This window comes from Acomys minous (genome assembly GCF_964271855.1).
Source record: "Acomys minous genome assembly, chromosome: 1".
NCBI lineage: Eukaryota > Metazoa > Chordata > Mammalia > Rodentia > Muridae > Acomys > Acomys minous.
Window position 1 is genome coordinate 87,617,606 of NC_140483.1, and position 23,643 is coordinate 87,641,248.

Below are 23,643 nucleotides of genomic sequence, written 5' to 3' on the forward strand. Positions count from 1 at the left end.
TTTTCTTTTTTGTTAGATTGTTTGTTTTGATTTATCCTTGTTGTCTTTATTTTCCAGTTTGTTTTTTTTTAAGAGAGTGAGGAAGGAGTGGAGTTTGAAGGGTAGGGAGGATCTGGGAAGTGAGGAGAGGGAACCATAATTGAAGTATACTGTATGAAAATAAAAATTTATTTAAAAATAAACTGACACTTAAAGATGTATAAATAAATAAACAAACAAATAAATAAATGGTACTATGGACTTGTTTATAGGAAACACTGACAGAGGCATTTTCTAAATCCCCAAATAACTCTAGCTGTTGATATAAAACTATCCAGCATGGGCTGGAGAGATGGTTGAGGGGTTAAGAGTACTGACTGCTCTTCCAGAGACCCTAAGCCTAACCCTAACCCTAACTCCCAGCACCCACATGGTGGCTCACAACCATCTAAAAAGAGATCAGGTGCCCTCTTCTGGCCTGCAGGCAGAACACTGTATATGTAATAAATAAACAAATCTTTAAAAACAAAGCAGCACTACCACCACCACCACCAACACCAACACCAACAACAAAATTACCCAGTAGAGCAACAAAAGTTGTTTTCCTGGGACTCTCTCTTGGTAGTCTCTACTAGTTTCACAAGGATGATCCGGAGATGAATGGGGGGAAATGATTCATACATCATTACCTTTTTGTTTTTTTGTTTTAGACATCTTACCTGGCACCTGTCTTTGCTATGTAGACCACATTGGCCTTAAACTTATGCATTCCTCCTTGCTGTAGGGTTTCTACTGCTATGAAGAGACACCATGACCAAGGAAGTGGGAGGGTGCTGCGTACTAGCTTGCTTTGCCTGGCTTGTTCAGCTTGTTTTTATGACTGATTTATTTCCTTCATGTATGAATGCCCTATGTACACCTGCAGGCCAGAAGAGGGCATCAGATCACATTATAGATGGTTGTGAGACACCATGCAGTTGCTGGGAATTGAACTCTCAAAGAGCAGACAGTGCTCTCAACCACTCTCCAGGCCCCAGCTTGCTTTCTTATAGAAGCCAGGACCACCAGCCCATCTGCTGGGCCCTCCCCAACCAATCACTAATTAAGAAAATGCCTTACAGCTGGCTCTTAGGGAGGCATATTTCCCCCCCCCCCCCTCTCTCTCTCTCGTTTTTCGAAACAGAGTCTCTCTGTGTTAGCCTTGGCTGTCCTGGACTCGCTTTGTAGACCAGGCTGGCCTCCAACTCACAGCGATCCACCTGCCTTTGCTTCCCGAGTGCTGGGATTAAAGGCGTGCACCACCACACCTGGCAGAGGCACTTTATCAACTGAGGTTCCCTCCTTTCAGACAACTCTAGCTTATGCCAAGTTCATATAAGATTCCTGCTTCTGCCTCCAGAGCGCTGGCATTATGGATGTTCATTAACTTCCCCCAGGCTTTTCTTCTAAACTGTTCCTTACATTGTTATTTTTACATTTATCTCCGCTGTGCTGTGTTGTGTAACACTTTTCACCTGGGAACCATCTTTCCAGCCTTCTTCTAAACCTACATTCCATACTTAAACTGCTTTAGAAAGCCTGGGGATGCCGTTCAGTGGTAGAGTGCTTGCCTAGCCAAGTGTGAAGCCTTCTGTCACCATTCAGCAAAGCAGCAAAAAGAAGTGTTTTATGTGGTTACTTAAAAACAACAACAGCAAACAACCAGGCCTGGTGTCACATGTCTTTAATCCCAGCACTCAAGGAGGCAGAGGTGGCCTGATAGCTGTAAGTTCGAGGCCAGAGTGGTCTACAAAGCTGGTCCCGTATAGTCAAGGCTACACAGAGAAACCCTGTCTCACAAAACAAACAGACAAACAAAAAAGCCCACCACTAACAAAGAACAAACTGGAAAACAACAACAATAGCAACAACAATGAAACAACCCAAAGATACGTGTATTAAAACACACAGAACTGGCAAGATGGCACACTGGATAAAGGTACTTGCCACCAACATTGATAACTCGAGCTCTATCCAAGGTACACACATAGAACTGCCTCCCAACAAGATGGCCTCTAATTTACACACACATTTTAAGTAACTATGATTAAAATAATAATAAATAACAACAACAATAATAAAACAACAACACACATTTTCTTGTCCCTTACTCTTTCTGAAAGCGTCTTTGATATAAGGTTGTGTGTTTTAAAAATTTTTTTAAATGGGGGGGGGCGATTCCATGTGATGCCCAGGCTGGCCTCAAATTCCTAGGTTCAAGTGGTAAAGTGACCTCTGTTTTTTGATTGTTCTTTTTAGGGTGGTGACAGTAAAAGAGAAAAGTACTTTTATTGGCCTATGTACCCATTACAATTTCAACAATCCAGGTGGGAGGCAATTCAGGATTCTTCTCTATGCATTCCAAGTTCAGGAAGACCAAATGGGCCGCCGTGGTGGCGCATGCCTTTAATCCCAGCAGTCGGGAGGCAGAGGCAGGTGGATCGCTGTGAGTTCGAGGCCAGCCTGGTCTACAAAGATTCCAGGACAACCAGGACTGTTACACAGAGAGACCTTGTCTCGAAAAACCTTAATTAAAAAAAAAAAGGAAAGACCAAGTGGTTGCGTTTTGAGTAATCAGCAAGAGCTCACGTTGTGCGCCCCACAAACCTCTTCAAACAAGCCCCAGAAATGGCTGCTCCTGGGCTCTCCTGCTCCTGATTTATAGCAGTCCGCAGCTTTCGGTCAGGTGGCACTTCCGTTCGCTCCTCCCTTCGCTCTCAGTCACGAGTTGTCTCCAGGACTCCGCCCCTTCGCCAGCTGATTGGGCAGCTCCTGTCCTCTGATTGGCTGTTCCTTTTGCGGCTCGCCAACCCAACCGGATGTAGAAGCAGGGCTTCCGCTTTCGCCTTCTCCCTCCTCTCGCTCGTCCTCCGGTAGCAGCCGCCAGCATAGTGTCCGCTGCCGGGCGCGGTGTCGGCGGGTCGCGCGGTTGGCTTCGGCTTCGGTGTCGCTGCAGTTGAGTCGGGCCGTCATGGCTGAGCTGGATCCCTTCGGCGCTCCCGCCGGTGCGCCCGGTGGCCCCGCGCTGGGGAACGGGGTGGCGGGCGCCGGCGAGGAGGACCCGGCCGCGGCCTTCTTGGCGCAGCAGGAGAGTGAGATTGCGGGCATCGAGAACGACGAGGCCTTCGCCATCCTGGACGGCGGCGCCCCCGGGCCGCAGCCGCACGGCGAGCCGCCGGGGGGTCCGGGTGAGGGACGGCGTTCGGGCGGGGAGGACTTGCGGGCACACTCGAGCCGGGGCGGGTCGGTGCTCTGCCGCGAGACTCGGGCCTCCCTCCTGAAGGTGGAGGTCAGGAGCGCAAAGAGGAAGTGAGACCCCGCCTGGGTCCTGCACAGACCTCCGCTGCTGCAGGCCGACCGCGTCCGGGGCGGAGGGGCGCGCAGATGCAGTGACTTGTCAGGATCCCGTCGTGTTCGGTCGAACTTTTCGCTAAGCATTTGCTGTGCTTGAAGCCTGGTCTCGGAAGCTGCCGCATTGGCGCAGTTTGGCCAGATTTTACCAACATGTCTGAGTCCATCCCGCAAGAACTGCTTTTTGGGAAAAACTAAGAATAATATAAAATTGGAGACACACACATGCAAACAAAAATGGCAGCGTAGTTCAGTAGTTAAGATAAATAAAATGTTAGGTTGTGGGGAGGAAGAGAATAAGGGCCTCAGAAAAGATGGTCTGGCCATCAAGAAAGGAACTGGCCTAGAGGATAGGTGTTAAATTACATACATTGTTGAGTGTGTCAAGGCAAGGACTCCCAGTGCTTTTCTCTGGAAACCTTTGTGAGGAAGTACTGCTTCAGGAAAAGGCAGGCATAGTCCGGGCTAATCAAAGAGCCGGGGGAAAGATGAATGTAGGATGCAGTGTGGGCCTTACCACAGAAAAGCTCATGCAAAGGAGTTGGGACAGGCATAGGATGACAGATTGGCCTTTGGGCGCCTTCCTTAACTTGTGTGGTGCTTAGCATTCTGATGTGGGAGGGATGATTGAGTGGAAAAGACCCATTCAGTAGAATAAGGAAGTAGGAAATTCGATAGAAAAAAAATTGAGGCAATGCTTTTCACTTACAAGAAGAAAAAAAAAGCTTGTTGTGGCGCATTGCGCTTAGATATTTAGGAGGTTGGCGCCCATGATTCACCAGCCTGGGTAACATAGGGCAAGCCTGCAATCAAAGAGTGCAACTTAAAAATACAGTGGCACTCCAGGCAAGTAGGAATAGCTACACTCTAAACTCTACCAGTATGAACCCAGTTAACAGATGAGAACAAACAGCTCTGAGACAGTGAGTGTTGCAGACTCAGGCTTTGAGTAATGCTTTGTGTGTATTGTGAGGCCCAGAGAGTTCAAATTACCATTCTAAGCAAGCAGAATATTTTGGGACAGAAGTGCTTCTGGTTTGCAGGCTTTGGGGTGTTTTGTTTTTGTTAAAAAACAAACAAAAAAACCAGGACATTATGGATCGTGGACAAGTCAGCGCCCACTAGGAACCTGCATGGGAAGCTCAGTACCCCAGGTCTGCAGTTCACAGCAAGCTGGCGGGACAAACTGGGCTGTCGCCTAAAGCTGCTTTTAAATGGCAGAAGCTGTGTTCTTTGGGGGAACTTTTGCATTGCCTGAGAACATTTAAAATTTGCTTTTTAGCCCTATAACTTCTTTCCTTCATTTACTAGAAAACTGAATCCTATAGGTGTGACTTGGTTAAGAAAGCAAGTTTACCCTCCCTTAGACTGCACTGGATTCTGTTGCAGATGCCTTAGCAGGGTGTGCTTGGGTGGAAGAAAAGCTCTTTGGGTGTTTTTGGCAGGCAAGAACTGGGAGGAATGGTTTCTCTGTAGCTGTGGCTGTTTTCGAACTTATCCTTGAACTAACAGACCCATAGTTAGAAGATGATAGTGACTGTGGTGTTGTATGTGTTTAGTGTCACATCTGGATTATTTAACAGTGTCTGGCCTATTATAGTAGGTGTTGATGTGTTTGACAGTGGGCAAAAAGAGCCCTGTACAGAACGCACAGCTTTTGGGGGCATAGGCAGTTTGGGAAGATAGAGCTGGGCAGTTTTGCCTTCTGTTCAGCAAAGGGAAGGAAGGGGTGATTGCTGACTTAGTTCCTGGGAAAGACTTTTTTTAAATGAACTAAGCATTTAATGACTTAATGCCAGAGCCTAACTGTGTTGAGTTGGTAATGTGTAGTCTCAGCACTTCCTGTTGGGATTAGAGAACTTTGATACTCAACACAGTAGTGTTTGGGATTTGGGGCTATCCTGTGCTGCTTGAGTGTGAATTTAGGCAATACCTGTAATCGCCGTCACTTCCCCGCCTATTTGCGTCTCTAGGTACATAATATATATCACATGTTTTAGCGGTACCTTGTCTGTAAAGTGTTTACTGCTGTGTAGGAGGTGGTCAGTGAATTTTAGCTACTATTTCCCTGGGAGCAGGAAGAGAAGTTGCAGGGCTCAAAGGCTTTGTGTATACTAAATAAATTGAGAGAGTAAGTGGGGGCACTGTTTCATGTACCCTCCACAGGGGCAGAGGAAGAAAAGACATAAACTTACTCCCTCTGTGGGCAAATTCCCATGGGAGATGAGTCCAGGTTAAACAGGGCTGGGCAGAGACATAGGTTTAGGTGGGAGGCAACCAACTAGGTGAAGTGCTGGGAGTATTGAGGAAGAGCAAATGGCCCAGGTGTTGGGGGAAAAAATCCTTCGATGGTGGGGCTTGGCAGGAGAGGAGTACAAAAGGGATTGAGGAACTACAGTGGGCCGCAGGCTACTGCTTCTAACAAGTCCTTTCTTGGAGGAGAGAGAGGTGAATTAAGGGGTTGTTTTCTGAGGGAGATTTACTTTATTGGTAGAAGTGAAGACAGAAGTTATGAGAATGTTACACATGATACTTAAATATGCTGTGCATTTACCGCATGCCAGATACTCCTAGTACCTCTTGATCTGTCAGTAAGTGCCAGCTAAGCTGCAGTGTCAACATACTTGAGATGAGAACTGACTGCTGTGCAAGTTAAGCAGTGTCCTAAGGCAGCCCCTCCCAGTGGCTCAGCCGCCTGACTTCACACACTGACACACATAACGTAAAGAAAGGTGGTTTGCTCCGTGGAAACCTCACTCTGGCCCTCAGTTCTTTTTCTTTTTCTTTTTTGGGAGGTGGTGGTTTGAGACAGGGTCTGTGCCTGTATCCTGGGCTGTCCTGGAACTTAGTATAAATCATGCTGGCTGAAGCAAATCCACCTTCTTCTGTCTCCCAAGTCATGGGATTAAAGGCGTGTACTGTTGTGCCTGGCTTGGCCCTTATTTCTTTCCAGGCTTTTTGTTTGTTTGTTTGTTTGATTTGGTTTGGTTTTTGGGTTTTTTTTTTTTTTTGTTGTTGTTGTTGTTGTTTGTTTGTTTTTTCCTCCCAAGACAGAATTTCTCTGTAGCTGTGGCTGTCCTGGAACTTACTCTGTAGACCAGGTTGGCCTTGAATTCACAGAGATCCACCTGCCTCTGCCTTCCTTAGTGCTGGGATTAAAGGTGTGGGCCATCAACACCTGGCTTCTAGGCTTCTTAAGATGCTTGAGAAAGTTTTCTTCTGGATCATTAGAGTTAGCATAGCTGTCCTAAATCAAGGGTCATGATATAATTTCTGTTGTTTCTGTAGACTGTCCTTTGACTTTGGTATTTGATTCATGTAATAATGTGAGAACAGGGCTGGAGGGATGTCTCAGTGGTTAAGATCTGACACCCTCACCACACAACAGGGACATATGCTCAACCATGTTCATAGCTGCCTTATTCATAATAGCCAGAACTTGGAAACAACCTACGTGTCCCTCAACAGAAGAATGGATAAAGAAACTGTGGTACATTTACACTATGGAATACTACTCAGCTATTAAAAACAAGGAATTTCCAAAATTTGTGGACAAATGGATTGAACTAGAAATTGTCATAATGAGTGAGTTCACACAGAAGCAAAAAGAGCTAAATGGTATATACTCACTTATATCGAGACACTAGCCCAAGGTGTACGTCCCCATGAAAAACTGTACCTACCAGAATAATGGGTAAGAGGGGAGGACATCCTATTGAAACTTTAGGTGTGAGAAGCCTGGGAGAAAGAGGAAATGGAAGGATCCAGTGGGTCCTGGAAAACTACAGGAGAGTCTGGGCCCTGGGGTCCTCCGCAAACTGTGGCAACAGCCAAGGAAAAAATAGGCAGTAAAAACCTTGAACCCCTACCCGGACTAGCCGATGGACATTCTCCACTGTTGAGTGGAGAAGAAGATCTAACTCTCACACAAACTCTGGTGCCCCATATTTGATCATGTCCCTTGGATGGAGATGCCTGGTGGCACTCAGAGGAAAGATAATAGGTCACCAAGGAGAGACTTGATACCGTATGAGCATATTCAGGGGGAGGAGATCCCCCTCAGACACAGACATAGGGGAGGGGAGTAGGGGGGGGGAAGTGGGAGGAAGGGAGGGATGGGAGGATACATGGGATGGGCTAACAACTGAGATGTAATATGTATAAATTAATAAAAATGTATTAAAAAAAAAGGAAAAAAAAAAAAATAAAAAATGCTTAAAAAAAAAAAAAAAAAAAAAAAGATCTGACACCCTCTTCTTGCCTTAGTGGGATTGCACGCATGGTGGCACAGACATACAGGCAAAATACCCTACACATAAAATAAGTATTTTTTATATGATAAGGAGAAGTTTATTATATGAGCATGGAGGAGAGAAGGAAGTGGGGAGCCCAAGAGAGAGAGAGAGAGAGCGAGAGAGAGAGAGAGAGAGAGAGGGGGGGAGAGACAGACAAAGAAGAGAGATGGAGACAGGTAAGAGAACAGGAGAGGAAGAAATAAAGGAAGCCTTTAAAAAGAATGATATAATATCTAATAAAGAGCTCAAAGCATGTGCCAGAGGGTCTGGATGAATCCTCAGACCAAAGGACAGGCTGCAAGTAGTTTAGGAGGTATAGGGCCTGCATGGCTCTGCTTTTATGTAAGGAGTAATGGCGAAAGTTGTTTTTGCAAATATCCCTGCACTAGACTGTATTAACTGGATACTGTGTTATCTGTAATATATTAACCATACTGTAAGACTGGTCCAGCTAGCCATTAGAGGCTCGAAGAATTAAAACTCTCTCACTCACTACCTTACACAAAAATAAATTGCGGTGAATTAGATATTTTTAAAGTACCAGAAGAGGGCCAGAGAGATGGCTCAGTGGGTAAAAGGCCGTGCTGTCAAACCTGGTGGCCCAAATAAATGAGGTGTAATGATTTTTTTTAAAGTACCAGAAGATACTGGGGGATAGCCTGTTGCATAAAAGCCCATGCAAAGATCACAAAGGAAGAGTTGCTAGTATTTTCATACAAATTAAATTGTATTTCTAACTATTAATGTCATAAGCCGAATTGAAAAACAAATTAGGTATTGCAACGTAACTTAGTTGGTAGAGTGTTTGCCTAGTGAGCATGGAGCCCTGGGTTCAGTTCCCAGTACCTATAAACTGAGTGTGGTGGTGCATACCTGTCAGTTCCAGCACTTGGGAGGTGGAAGCAGAGTATTAACAGTTTAAGGTCATTTTCAACATGTTTGAAGCTAGCCTGAGCTACAGTGAAGACCTATGTCTTTTTTTTTTTTTTATAAACCTTTAGAAAACCCCACAAAAAGAAAATGTTGGACTTGAAGATGGCTCAGGTGGTAAAGTGCTTCCTGCACGAGCTTAATAACCTAAGTTTAGATCCCAAATATTCATGTACAGTCTGGCTCTGTGGTGTGTGCCTGTCACCCAGAGCTGAGAGGAGACAGGAGGATGGGTCAACCAGCAGACCTTGTCTTAAAAAATAAGGTTGGAGGAAGATACCCAGCAAGAGCGAGCCTCTGACCTCCACATGTACACACCACTGCACAGGCACACAGAGGAGCCCGGGAGGCAGGTGGACAAAAGAGGGACTATTTGCAGTAATAAGGTTATTAATAAAGGAAATCTAGAGATCAGAAGACAGTGAAAGTAGACAATCTAGTTGGGCATGGTGGCACATGCCTTTAATCCCAGCACTTGGAAGGCAGAGCCAGGCGGAGCTCTATGAGTTTGAGGCCAACAGGTCTGCAGAGAGAGAGAGAGTCCAGGACAGCCAGGGCTACAGAGAGAAACCCTGTCTCGAAAAACAAACAAAGAAAAGATATATTATTACCTCATAGGGAATAAGGACCCTCACACTAAATACATATCCTGGGACCCAGCAATTTTTCAACAAAGAATTAATCAGAGGAGTACTTGGCTACACCAGCCAAATACTTTTATTCACTGCTTAGTAAACTTTGTTAAAATTGTTAGGATGTGTGTCACCTATATTTACTTTCTTGCTGTATGGCTTGAGCGCACCTGGAATCTGTCCAGGCCTCACAACCCTTAGTCTCCTGCCTCAGCTTCTGAGTGCTACAGGCATGTTTCACCATGCATAGTTCAACTCCACCTGTGCGCGCGTATGTAGGTTAGAGGAAAGCTTGCAGGAATCTCGTTCTCTCCTACTATTTGGGTCACAGGCAACTTTTTTTTTTTTTTGCTATCTATGTTTCTGCACCACAGGGTGCCTGGCACCCTTGGAGGCCAGAAGGATGTTGGATCCCTTGGAACTGGAGTTACAGATGATTGTAAGGTGCCATGTGGATGCTGAGAATCAAACCTGGGTCCTTCAGAGGAGCAGCCAGTGCTCTTTACCACTGAACCATCTTTTTTCGGGCTATCCTCTCCCACCAAAGTATTTTGCCCATTGATCCCAGGGCCTCACTGAGGCATGCGTGCTCGGCAGGCTGTCTGCCGTTGAGCTGTACTCAAGCCCTAACATCACTTCTTAAAGGCTGCTTAGCAGTTCATGGTCTCTACAGCACACAGTAGTTGTATTCTACTATATAATCCTTATGCTTTGGCCTAGCATTTCAGTAGCCCTCATTGACAGGCTGAACCTTGTGTTTTGCAGATGCCGTTGATGGAGTGATGAATGGTGAATACTATCAGGTACAGAGTACTCTGACTATACTAATGATAATCAACTAGTCTTAGCTATGATTTGAATTGACTGACCTAAAAAGAGATCCATAGAGAGCCGTAACTCACTGTGTAGACCAGGCTGGCCTTGACGTCAGTATAGATCAGCTTGCCTCTTCCTCCTGAGTACTGGGGTTAAAGTCTGCACCATCACACTTGGCTTTCTTTTTTTTTATTAGGACAAAGTTTTATTCTGTAGCCCAGGTTGTGGCATTCCTCCTGCCTTGGCTTCCTGAGTGTTTGGATCATAGGTATAAATCACTATGCTCAACTGAGAGCACTGTTTTAATATTTGCCCCATTTCATTGTCTTTTTCCCCCCAAGAATTGATCCTTCATGATGATGGTGGTGGTGGCGTTGGTGATGGTGGCACTGTGTGCCATGTACCTTATCAAACACTATAAAGGTCACTAGTACTTTCTTGTTTTTATTTTTGTTTGAGACAAAAACAATGTGGCCCTGGCTGTCCTGGAATTCCCTGGGTACCTCAGCTAGGATACCTCACAGAGCGTTGCCTGCCTCTTCCTTGTAAGTGCTGGGATTCACCACTAAGCCTGGCAGTCACTAGAACTTTAAATAATTCTCTATTTGACTTTGTCAGAGTCTAATAAGGTTAAGCTGGCAATAATCCCCAGTTGGCCACATAATATAATTCTCAAATCAACAGCTATGAGTGTTTGTCAGTGTGTTTTAGCTTTCAGATCTTTATCCACTATAGAAAAGTGTCTGTCCATTTGCCCTTTGACTCACAGTTGCCCGCCTTTTCATTCCCTCCTTGATTTGACGGTAGTTGCTATACATATGCTTTTGGATTCTTTTCTTAAAATTTATTGTTTTGTTAGATGGGTATTACATAATGGTTTCCAGTATGATATAATAGTATTTGAAGTCTTAGGCTCTGGGCCTGGCTGTTTTGTACTTACCTTTGTTACTTGGAGATAACATGTAATCTCCCTGTCAAGTGAGAAAACAAACTGATAACAGTGTCCTAATATGTCTCTTACCCATCCAACCTCAACGTTCCTCTCTCCCACTCGTGTCTCATCTTTTAACAGATAACAGCCACTCTGCCTCCCTTGTGAGAGTGCAAGGGTTCAGCATAGTAATGCTGGAGGCTCTGATGGCTCATGAAGTTACGTTGTTGCTTTAAGTAGTCCTTTAACATTTTACAGCAGCCCGCTGGCATTTGGGGTACTGATAGTGTATATAATTTTCTGTGTTAAGGAGAGCAATGGTCCAACAGACAGTTACGCAGCCATTTCAGAAGTGGATCGATTGCAATCAGAGCCTGAGAGTATCCGTAAATGGAGAGAAGAGCAGACGGAACGCTTGGAAGCCCTTGGTAAGGAATCCTGTTTTGCCTTTGGGTGTCTGTTTTCAGTAGGGTAGTTGACCTAGACTCTACTCTTACCCCTTTCAAGCTTATATTAGCCATATTGTCTCTGTCTGGTCTTTGGGAAGGTGTACGCCTCAGCCTAAAGGTCACAAGAGCACCGGACAAGGCTACACTTCATTCTAGGCTATTACATGACGAATATAGTAGTTTAGGAGCCATCTTCTCCAGGAAGAACCCTGGATTGGAAGTGAAAGCCTCAGTTGAAGATTTTACCTTATTGTGGACACTTGGTTCAGATCTTTCGTTCTGTAGTCATCTGAAGGGAAATCAGTGTTCCTGGCCTCAAGCTGAGTGCTATTCACAGGAATATATGGGGACTTGAAGTACTACTGTTCATGTGAATGACATTCACAGTTCACTTATCACTTGAAAGATGAATCTCATATTAGGAAATGTATTAGTAGCTTCCCATTACTGTGATAAAATAGTGGAGAAAATCAGCTTGAGGAGGAAGGCTTAATTTGGTTCAGTTTCAGAAATGGCCCACTGGCTCTATTACTTTTAGGACTGGGAAGACAGAAACATCATAGTAGATCAAACAGGAGATCTGCTCACCTCATGGCAGCTAGGAAACAGAACCCTGGAGGCCAAGGACAGCATATACCTTCAAAGGCACTCTCCCCAGCCTCCACTTCATTCAGACCTCACCTCTCACTGGGACCACTATCTCTGAACGGTCCAGTCAGTTGTGCATCAATCATGGATTGAGTCATCAATTTAGCTTGGATCTCTTGTGGTCCAGTCACTTCTCAACAAATAACACCATGAGCCTTTTTTTTTCTTTTAAGAATCATAATTGAATCTATGCATATGAATGTTTTGGCTGCATGTGTGTCTGTGTACCACACATGTGTCTGGTATCTGCAGAGGTCAGAAAAGGGTGTAGGATCCCCTGGGCCTGGAGTTACAGATGGTTGTGATCTGTTATGTGGATGCTGGTTTTCTGCAAGATCAACAAGTACTCTAAATTCCCGAAGCTTCTCTCAAGCCCCTACATGAGCCTTTTTAGAGGGGTCCTTCATATCCAAATCATAACAGAAAACATGAACTTCTTTTTTAACCTTACTGTCCCTATAAGGTGAGGGTTTTTTTTTTTTTGCATTTTTATGAGTAAAGGAATTAAGGATTATAAATAGATTATTTGAAGCACACAGCCTCACGTGGTAAACAAAGTTGCTGTTTGCTTTATAATCCATTCATCTCCGTCAGCCACATCACTTTCTACGAATTTTGTGTATATGGCCATCTGGCCGGCAGGCCAGGCCCTGCTTTGGCGTTAGCTTCTGGTAGAATTGTATACCTGAGTGTCACCTAGTCCTTCAAGATCACGGGAGGGCTGGTGGTGTGGAGGCAGTATGAGGAGGTAATCAGTAGTGATTTCTTTTTTCAGTTACTTAGTAAAATGTCAAATCTAACAGTAGGAAAATTAATATTAAGTGATTTTGGCTGGTAAGTTGGGTTTTGTGTTTTTGTTTTGTTTTGATTTGATTTTTTTGGTTTTTGGAGACAGGGTTTCTCTGTGTAGCCTTGGCTGTCCTGGACTCACTTTGTAGACAGGCTGGCCTCAAACTCACAGTGATCTGCCTATCTCTGCCTCCCGAGTGCTGGGATTAAGGGCGTGCGCCACCATGCCCTGCTTCAATATTTTGTTGTTGTTGGGGGTTTTTTTTGTTTTGTTTTGTTTTTTGTTTTTTTGAGAGAGGGTTTTTCTGTGTAGCCCTGGCTGTGGTAGACTTTGTTCAAAGCTGGCCTCAAACTTGCAGAGATTGCCTACCTCTGCCTTCCTGAGGGCTGGGATTACAAGTGTGCACAACCGAACCTTTGCTTTGTTTTTGTTTTGTTTTTTTTGAGATAGGGTCTCTCTGTATAGACCAGGATATCCTGGAGTTGGATGTGTAGACCAGGCTAGGCTAGAGCCTACAGAGACCCTGGCTGCCTCAGCCTACCGAGTGCTGAGGTTAAAGGTGTCCTATCATGCCCAGCTCTTAAATGATTTTCATTGTAATAATACTATGTATTTGTGTGTGTGTGCTTCATTTATTTTTGGGTTTGCTTATTTTGTGTGTATGAATATATCGCTTACATGTATATGTACCACATGTGTGCCTGGTGCCTTCTGAGGCCAGAAGAGGGTGTGGGGCCCTTGGAACTGAGACAGATGTTGTGAGCCACCGTGAGGGTCCTAGGAACCTAACCTGGGTCCCTTTGTAAGAGCAACAAATACTTTTTTTTTTCCTCCCTGAGACAGGGTTCCCCTGGGTAGCCTTGGCTGCCCTGGACTCATAGACCAGGCTGGCCTCGAACTCACAACGATCCACCTGCCTCTGCCTCCTGAGTGCTGGGATTAAAGGCGTGCACTACCACGCCCGGCACACACATGTATGTTTTATAGAGGTCTGTGTACATATTCCTTTTGTTTTGGCTGATTGGCTCCAACATACAGACATAACTTCCTGTCTATTTTGTTCTATAACTCCTAGGAGTAGTGAATTCTTCATGTACCCACGTCAGTAGGGACACCTTTCTGAGAACATTGACCTAATGAAAACATGACTCCTTATTTTTCAGGTGGGGAAAACTGACACCTGGAAATAGGAGAGAACCATGACCCAAATAACCAGACAGTGCCAGATCTTTTATCCTTTGTCTAGTTTTCAAAGTTCTCAATACAAAGAGTCGCCCCGAATCGTAGTACCTACATGTCTTTTCCTCAGTGGAAGTACTAAGTATCTCTACTGTTGGCCAGTTTGATCCTTGTATAAAATGCTTGTGTTGGATGTGGTGATGAGCAGCATAGGAGCCCCTCACCATATGTGGGTGTTGAGGTACTCGTCCCTGGAATCGAGAAGCTCAGTTTTATATTTCGTTCATTTTTAGTAAGCTTCTTTTCCAGGAGTCATGTGTGACTGGAAACTGCTGTAGTGGAGAGTGCAGCGTAAAGAGACGAAAGCAGGCTGTCGGGTCTTAGCAGCTGGGCTTTGCTGCTTGCTTTTTGTGTGCCTTTAGAAAAGGCTTGGAGACAGAGTTTGTTTTCACAGAAAGATTATATTTTGGTGGTAGGAAATTTCTTTTTTCTTTTTCTTTTTTTTCAAGTTACCACGTTTGTATGCTAGACTGTGAAAACATGAGTGGTTACAGCAGGATGTGTACTACATACAGTAGCAGTCCTGCGCAGTTGGAGAGTCCGTGCCTAGCATGCATGACGTCCTCAAGTCAGTCCCGAGCACAACACAGAACTGGCCATACTGTACATTTCTGTGGTCTGACATTCAGGAGGTGGAAGCAGGAGGACCAGATGTTTAAGGACTTCACTGGTGTCATAGGTCCAGGGTTAGCCTGGGCTACATAAAATTCTGGATCAAAGAAAAAAGTATATGTATGCCTGTGCACCGTATGTGTGTAGTGCTTATACTAGAGAGGTGTCGAATCCCCTGGAACTGGAGTTCTGGACCTTTGTGAGCTAAAATCAAATGAGATTTTTTTGCTTGCCCTGCTCTGAATAATGACACAGACTTGAATTATATTTATTTATAGTAGCTTTGGACCTTAGCTTACTCTTGTTTCCCAACTAGGTCTTATAACCTATGGTAACCCGGTTAAATTCATCTATGTTCTGCCACATGGCTCATTACCTCTCCTCTTCCATGTCTGTCAGCGAATCTCTAGAGTTCCTGTTTCTCCCAGAAGGCCCGCCTATTGTCTCCTGCCTTTGTTTTAGGCCATTCTGCTCTTTACTCAACCAATCAGAAGATGATGGAAAACAGGGCTTATAAAATATTGAGGCAGAATACGCTTCTTAAAAATGACAGTATCAAAGTCTATCCTGTTCTCAACTCTCTAGATACAGAAATCAGCATTTGAATCATAAAAGGACAATCTTTATACAACGCATAAAAAGATCGCTTCAACAGGGATACACCATGGAATGTAGGTGCTCTTAGCTGATGAGCCATCTCTCCAGCCATTGCCCATCATTTTTTCCCTAACATATATGTGCTTATATTCCCATTCTTAGGTAAAGTCAGTAAGATCACAATGTTACGTGTTAAGCTGGGCATGGTGGCGCACACCTTTAATCCCAGCGCTCAGGAGGCAGAGGCAGGCAAATTGTTGAGTTTGAGGCCAGCCTGGTCTACAAAGGAGTCCAGGACAGCCAACGCTACACAGAGAAACCCTGACTCAGAAAAACAAAAACCAAAAGTTACATTTTGAAATAAACTTATATTTTGCTTTCCCTCAGTTGTTGTCTTTTCTTTCCTTTAAAAGATGCCAATTCTCGGAAGCAAGAAGCAGAGTGGAAAGAAAAAGCAATAAAGGAGCTAGAAGAATGGTATGCAAGACAGGATGAGCAGCTACAGAAAACAAAAGCAAACAACAGGTCAGTTCACTGTGCTCTCCACAGCCGGTTTTCTGGTGAATCAGATCCATTTTCTCGTACTCAGTCTAGGTTCTTGGCCATGCCTGCCCTCGTCGTATGAAAGGCCTTGGAGGTTTGGAAGAAACTGCTAGAAACAGGCTACAAGTCTCTTGGGTCTTATGAGCTTGGATTGAGTTTGGCTTTTAAACTGGCTTTGGTTTCCTCAGCTGTAGTGGCGTCATCTGGAAAAGTGAGGCCTGAGATGAACGATGAGCTGCAGGGTCTCATTACTTTGGAGACAATTACTGACTAACTTACGCTGCTTCCCCAGCCCTGGCCTCCTAAAGAGGCCCCTCAGGGTCCTTAGCATGGGTGCTCTGTAATTACGAAGCTCAGGATGTTCCAGTGTGGACTACAGAGTTAGAGTCACTGACTTCTACCTGTGCTTAACAAGCCTTGGCTTGGTTTCCTACTGCTTTTTTTTTTTCCAGAATACATTTTATACTTAATAAAAGTTAATCCTGTGGGGAGAACATACTCATTCTCCTCCCATTACACAGTAGCTGTAAACGTGCAGTGCATTCATTTCTTAGAGCCTTCCTTCTTGGAGGTAGCCTAGGGACACACTTTGCTGGCAAGGCAGATTAGCTTACTTGCTGCTGGGTTCAGAGCCACCTTTCATTGAGTAGGAGGCATGTCACTCATTCCACTGTAAAAAACAAAACCCAAGGCAGACTGGGCCTGAGTTTACTCTCTGTGGCCTGGGGCTGGCATTTTTTGTGTAGCTCTTAGATGGAAATCTGTCAGGAAAATGTAGGCAACCCATTCACCAGCCAGCTGATGCCATTGTGAGGCAAATGTGACAATAGGTGGGCTCTTTTATGTGACAGTCCTTTAAAAAACACTTTCTGTGTTTCTTGGTCATCCTTGGCACTGCCCTCTGACGCCAGACCCTGGCCTCTCAACTTGATTGGCTATTTCTCTGATGGATACATTCTAAAACAGTGCCTTTCAAGTTCCATTTGAAGTTTTGTGTCAAGTAGGGTAGGAGATACTGTCTGGTCAGGGTTAGCTGCCTCAGGGATGGCTGCTGTCCAGCTGCCTGGAGCTTCTGCTGAACCGATGTGAAGTGTCAGGCTCCTCTGTTCTTTGCCTCATCATGATGATTCCCCAAGTACTGGTCTGTAGTAAAAAAATAAATAAATAAATAAAAAAAATAAAGCTACAGTGTTATGATAACTCCCCAGCAAAACTACCTCAGCACTCCATCTACCCTGAAGTTCTTGGACCAAGTACACTAACTCTCCCTGCATCAGGTGCCTAGGGCTTCAGCAACTTGACAAATTGATTTTCAGACTTACTAATGCATATATTAGGAACGGGCTTTCTGTGGCAGAGGTTTTGCTTACTCCCTTTATCTAAAGGAATACCCCATATCTGTTGTAGGTACTTAACCTTAGAGGTTAAGGTTCTGAGCACATAGCCAGACTGTAGTATTTTTGTTTATTTGTAGTTGTAGATGTTGAGTTGCCTGATCCTCTCCAGTTTCAGAGAGATTTTTTTCTGAATGTTAACATAGCGGTGTCAGAGACCAGCTTATATGCCTTGTAAAGTCTGTTCACAGGCTAGAGTCTACGTGCATAAAGTTAGTGGTGTGCAAGCCACTGTCTCCGCAGTCCTAGGACAGAACATATGTTTTTCAATATTTAGCCCCATAGTTTGTTTTGTTTTATATTTATTTTGAGGCAGAGTCTCTCTGTGTTGTCCTGGTGGCTGGCCTCAAAGAGATCTGCCTGCCTCTGCTGGGAGTAAAGGTGTACGCTACTGTGCCAGGCTTCTGGTGATTTCTTGAAGAATGGGTCAGAGGGTGGTGGCCTGGAGGATTTATACATCACTTGAGGACTGGGAATGAAGTTCTGCCTGATATGCAGGGCCCCATGCACCACAGAGAAAAGTTGTCTGTGGTGCCACACTACTATAATCCCATGCACTGAAGGCTGAAACAAATTAATATTTGAGGCTAACACGGGGTCATAGACCTTGTTTCAAACAAAACAAAACAAAAATCACCTCACCAGACATTGGGAGCACGTGCAGGCCAAGTCCTGCAGATTGGGGTTTGGAAGAGTCAGCAGACAGGAGGGGTCTTTGGTCCCCATGTAGACTGTAGTCAGTGCCAAACTGCAACCTTCTTTATCCCAAGCTATGGCCTATGAGAAAGAATCTCCTTTTCAGAGACTGAGAACAGTGGCAGTCTCCTTCAGCTTATCTGTGGAGGACAACCACCAACCGTCTCCCTTCCTTCCCAAGCGAGAAAAGAAACATTCTCCTTGTTAGAGACCTCTTGTGTTAGGACTTTTCAGCTCTTCCAAGGCCTAAAACCATTTATTTGAGGATTCTAAATCTATTATTCTCAGCAGTGGTAGACTTTCCCTCCCTGTGTCTACTGTGGAGCTATTTATAAACTGAAGTTCTGAGTTGTTATTTTAGGCCTGTGGTCAGGCTTTCCTGAGCACTCTGACAGTTGCCGGTTCCCAGTCTGTCTGTGCTGGCTGGGAGAAGAGCAAACAGGTGGGGTGCCTGTGGGTTTAATTTTCTGGTGGTCCTTCAGACATTGACAAGCTCTTTAGTGCTGAGACTAGTTGCAAAGAGGCAGAAGCTGACATAAAAGCCTTTGTTGTCAAGGGATGCCTTGATGGAAGGCAGTAAACCTTCCTCCTCCAGTTACACAAGGCAGAGCTGAGTGGACTAGGCTCAGCCTTCTGTAAACTAAAGAGGATTAGGGTGAACAAACTGCCCGCCCACCTGTCTTTGCCTCCCACTTACTTGACTCACAAGCAGCTGTTTCGCTGCTGAGTCACCGAGTTACAACCAGGCTGCTCCTTTTGCTTTCTTTAAATTTCCACAAATGCCTTATGTGTAGAGAAGTAGGAAAGAATGAAGGGTATGTGTGCATTTTAAAAATAACCTGAAACTGCACTGGAGGTGTGGTTCAGTTAGTAGTGATTGTAGAGTATTTGAGAGGCCCTGGGCTCAGTCCACAGCAATGCAGAAAGTGGATGTGATGGCGAATACTTACAATCCAGCATTCCTAAGATTGGGGAATGTGGAGACAGGAAAACTACAGCTTCAAGGTCATCCTCTGTTACTTGTCAAGTTTAAGGTCAGCCTGGGCTACATGAAGCTCGGTATTAAAGTAAGATAAATATAAACTAAAGCATAAGTTACTGCAATTTGCTTTCAGATAAATGTCTGCTTAAGTTAATGAGCGAGCATGATTGTCATTTAAAAATGGCCCTTCCAGAGCTGGGTGTGGTGACACACACCTGTAATCCCAGCACTTGGGAGGCAGAGGCAGAGGCAGGCAGATCTGTGTGAGTTCTAGGCCAGCCTGGTCTATGAAGCAAGTCCAGGAGAGCCATGCCTACTTTGAGAAACCCTGTCTTGGAAAAACAAAACAAAAATGGCCTTTCCAGCTAGTTACTGCCTACTCTTGGGAGGCCAAGGCAGGGTGATCACAAGTGAATTCTAGTCTAGTTAGGCCTACAAAGTGAGATACTGTTTAAAAAACTCAAATATTTGCAGTTTTTCATCCAAAAACAACTTGGCAAAGGACAAACTGAGGCTTAGCAAGGTTATTTGCAGTATACCTTCTCGACACACTGTCCCCTGGTTAGTCCAAACGCTGTCAGTTGATCCACTGTGCACCTGGAGAGTATAAAGACTTGGTGGAGTTCAGAATTTTAAACTACACTTTGTCAAAGCCAAGACTGACATACAGTTGTTTAGAAACTCTCCTGGCTTCCTGAGCAGACACAGAAGCCCAGGGCCAGAGTCCAGACTAGCTTCCATTTCCCTAGACTACTTACCCTAATCTCTAAGACTGACATTTTGCAACAAGTACAGGTTTTTTATCCCACCAAGCCAGTGTGGGGAAGCAGTGACTGGGTCCAAGATTTGGATTAAATCCTTGGGACTGTGCCCCTTTGTTGCCTGGCAGCGATCACACCCAATGATAATTTACTGAGGCTGGCATCCCGAGCTGGGAAGCAGCTTTAGTTTACACTGAGCCACTACACTGCTACTGCTATAGCTGACCAGGTCCTCATCACTGCGCCTCAGGCATCTTCCCTGGGGAGTGGGGTGAGAACTGGCAGTGTAGGTGAAGTGGTTAGGGTTTGTGGAATGGCATGTCGCCCATAAGAAGTGCTTAGTAAGGGGTGCTGCTGGGAAGGCCCAGTGCTGACTGAAGCTGCAGTGCTCTTGTGGAAAGCCCATGAAGGCCAGCTTCCGAGGTGCCTCTGTCCACTGAAGTGTCCGCTGCTAGAAGCCCCTGGGGTTAGGACGGAGCCTTGCGAGCAGCTCCCCAGGGCACTGTCACACTTCTATTGTGGGTTTTAGATGTTTCTGCTTCTCAATGTTTTCTCTTTTTTCCTGCCTGCTTGCCTGCCTTTTGGACTTCTTGCTGTCTAGGGTGGCAGACGAAGCTTTCTACAAACAACCCTTCGCTGACGTGATTGGTTATGTGTATGTTGCAAAACTAATTTCTTTTCTTGTTTTGATTCTTTCTTTCTGTTTAGAGTTAATGCTCTCTTTTGTCACAAGTTGCTTTGCTTTTTAAAATACTTCACATTGGCTCTGTGGGGCTGCTTGAGCGTTGATAAGCTAGATATGACCATTGCTAGTTTCGCAGAGCTGTCACTGAACGCACTCCTGGTGACTGTTTGCATACTTGGGACCCTGGCGGGACATAAGCTTCCAAACATGGTCCTCCAGTTTCTCTGGGAAGGGGTCAGGGCTTGGGTGGGTCTGACACTTGCTGGTGCTGCTCCAGACCCTTCTGCCTGTTTGCCTAAGATGGGAAGGAGAGTCTCCCTTCATCAAAGGCGATAACCTCCACTGTTAGGAGCCCAGGGCCGCAGCGCCATACATTACCAGAGGCAGAGCTGGGAAGGCGGGAGGGGCTCTGCCTTGCCAGTTCTTGATCCTTAAAGACCTTGAGGTGAATGTCACTCACTCAGGCAGAGGGTTATCTGTCACTGATTTTCTCTCATCTTAGATATCAGAAATTGCTGTTTTAGTGGCCAGTTTCTGGCGCCCTGTCTCCCAACCCCCAGCACAGAGGCCCCCAGCTGTGAGGTTAAGATAGTCAAAACTGTCGAGTAAGAACTGTATATTTTCTGGAGCTTTTTTGTTTTTAATAAGGATCCTAGTTAACGAAGACAGTATTGCTGCAGACTTGGAAGTAGTCCTGCTTTCATTTTCACAACAGAATTAGGAGAAAAAATAGCAACTACTTATGGAAGGTGGGTGGTAGGCAGAGGGTTCCATAGGGCCCATGACCCTGAGATGGCTGCCTCACTAAAAGGCAGACTGGGTGTCCTGCAGGGGCTGCTGAATGAGCTTGCAGTGAGACTTGTGAAATGATGACTTACAGGTGGTGTTTGATTTGACTTTTTACTCATTCTCTGGAGTAGAAATGGAGACTGGAAAGGTTTAGTCTGGGTTTGCTGGACAGCAGGGTGGCCCGGCAAAGCCAGCTGCACGTCGCCAGGTGTAGATAGAACGGCAAGGGCATGTCTAGCTTACTGACCATCTGCATTAAGCTCATTCTCATTTTCTATATCTGACCTAAAGTTTCTCCTTGTTTTTTTTCTTCTCTTCACCTTTAAGCACAAACATAAACCATCCTTGCTACAGCCTAGAACAGTTAAGTAAACCTTTCTCACTGCCCCTAACTGTGTGTGCCATAAAGTCGCAGTGTTGTAGTGGCTCTGGGCTTCAGCAGTGTTTGCCACGGCCATCCCTGTGATAGTGCCACCCTCTGTCCCACAGACCGGTCATCTCCATTGCTTTTGCTTTGCCCATGATGCTTGTTGGAGTAGATGAAACACATTGTGTCTTTCCCACCTCTACCACTGTCCTTTTGGGCTGTTGCTCCCACTGGTTAGTTCCCCGCTTGGGGTGGGCTGACCTTGATGTGAGAGAATGTTGGAGTGCATCCTGCCAAAAAGCAGCTCATGTTGGCTCTCCTGCCAGGGTATTCCCTGAGTGGCACCAGGCACCTGGCTGGAGAGAAATGGCAGACGTTTGGCTGAGCTGGTGAATGTCATAACAACCCCTTCCCGAATGGCTGTAGTCTCTAGTGCCTGTAGCATGGGAACTTGGTCTTGAATGCCTTTTGCTCTGCCCCGTTTCTCTCCAGCCTTAGGAACAAGTTTCCAGCTCTTGTGCGATGACCCAAGGGCTTCTAAGAAATCTTAATTCCCTTGAATCTCAGTACAGCCCAGCACCAGCTACTCTGCAAGCCCTTGATCAACTTGCTGCTTTGCTCTTGTTCAGAAAAGCAGTGCGTAGGTGGCCAAATACTTGCTTTTTCATGCTCTGATGAGCAGAGACAGCCATAGAGAGACTGAGCCCCAAACCAAACACCTGTATTCCACCATTTCACACAGTAGCCTGGGTCCCTGGACCTAGAAGAGCTGGCCATGTATCTGGCCCTGCTTCTGCCCTGAGCTGGGGTCTGATACTCTGAGCCACTGAGTCAAAGAGAAGATCACTTACTTTGTAGCAAGTTAGAGCAAGGCAGCCACAGATTGCGCAAAGGTTTTGTTTGTTTTTTGTTTTGTTTTGTTTTGTTTTTTTTACATTAAACCAACATATTGTTATTGCTTCCAGGGCAGCAGAAGAAGCCTTTGTAAACGACATTGATGAGTCATCCCCAGGCACTGAGTGGGAGCGGGTGGCCCGCCTGTGTGACTTTAACCCCAAGTCCAGCAAACAGGCCAAAGATGTCTCTCGCATGCGCTCAGTCCTCATCTCCCTGAAGCAGGCCCCCCTGGTGCACTGAAGAGCCACTCTGTGGAAACACTACGTCTGCAATATCTTAATCCTACTCAGTGAAGCTGTTCACGTAATTGGATTAATTATGTTGAGTTCTTTTGGACCAAACCTTTTGTCTTTAGAGTTGATCATTGTTTGTGATTGCATGTTTCCTTCAACTGTGTTCTCCCTGGCATTCAGAGAAGAGAGGGGAGGAGGAAGAGGAAGGGAGGGAAGCTCCCAGCAGTAGCCTCAACCCATGCTTTTGTGCATTATTCTGAGAATAAATTTCTGTTTTAAGCAATATACATGAAGCATCTTTAATTGATCTCAAAATGCTGCTGCAGCGTGGGAAGGCTTAAAGGGGTGAGTGGTTAATTCTTAGTGATTTTTGAGGGTTGAGAAGGCACAGCCATTGAGCATCCACCCTCCTTAAAGTATAGTAACTCCCAAGTTTCTGGTGTTTTGTGGGGATGGGGGTAGTAGAGAGTGAACCTAGGGTCTCAAAGTATGCTATGTAAGCATGCTACCATAGCCCCCCCAATAGCCCTTTTTTATTTATTGAAATAGAGGTCCAATTTAAGTTTAAGGGCCCCTCCATAGCACTTAACTCCTCTCCCCTGAACTCCCACGGCCTTGGATTTGGATTATCTGCATGCCGTTGTCTGGGGGTTCCTCGGAGATGTGACGGTTCTAAAATCTGATATTGTCCAGATGAGAAGTGAGGCCATGTGAGTTACAAGGCTAGATCAGCACAGCTTATGGCTGGTGTGTTCAAATCTCGATCTGGTACCCTGAACTACTATGTGAAAGCTATGCTGCTGTGAAGCCACCGTGCAGCGAGGAAACCCAAGCTCGCCCAGAGAGATCCCACAAGGAAGAGCAGTGCTTCCTATCAGCTCTAGGTACTAACTGCAAGGGCATGACTTTGGGCCCAGACCTGCTGAGCAAATCTTTCCCGACCCACAGACACCATGCATGGAGTTGCTGTTGTCTGGAATTCTTACAT

At 45.4% G+C, this 23,643-nt stretch overlaps 1 protein-coding gene across 4 annotated transcripts; it reads left to right on the forward strand.

Annotated features, from left to right (window-relative positions):
• The first annotated feature begins 2,841 nt into the window (after positions 1-2,841).
• Positions 2,842-22,940, forward strand: CLTA (clathrin light chain A). Of its 4 annotated transcripts, XM_084785325.1 has the most exons (7): positions 2,842-3,206; positions 9,992-10,029; positions 11,284-11,401; positions 15,722-15,833; positions 20,286-20,339; positions 21,486-21,521; positions 22,491-22,940. In XM_084785325.1, exons 1-7 carry the CDS (start codon positions 2,990-2,992, stop codon positions 22,660-22,662), a joined length of 747 nt encoding a protein of 248 aa, XP_084641451.1. In that variant the 5' UTR covers positions 2,842-2,989; the 3' UTR covers positions 22,663-22,940. The 4 variants fall into 4 exon arrangements, with proteins under 4 accessions (XP_084641451.1, XP_084641452.1, XP_084641453.1 ...); XM_084785326.1 differs by lacking the exon at positions 21,486-21,521; XM_084785327.1 differs by lacking the exon at positions 20,286-20,339.
• Positions 22,941-23,643: the final 703 nt, after the last annotated feature.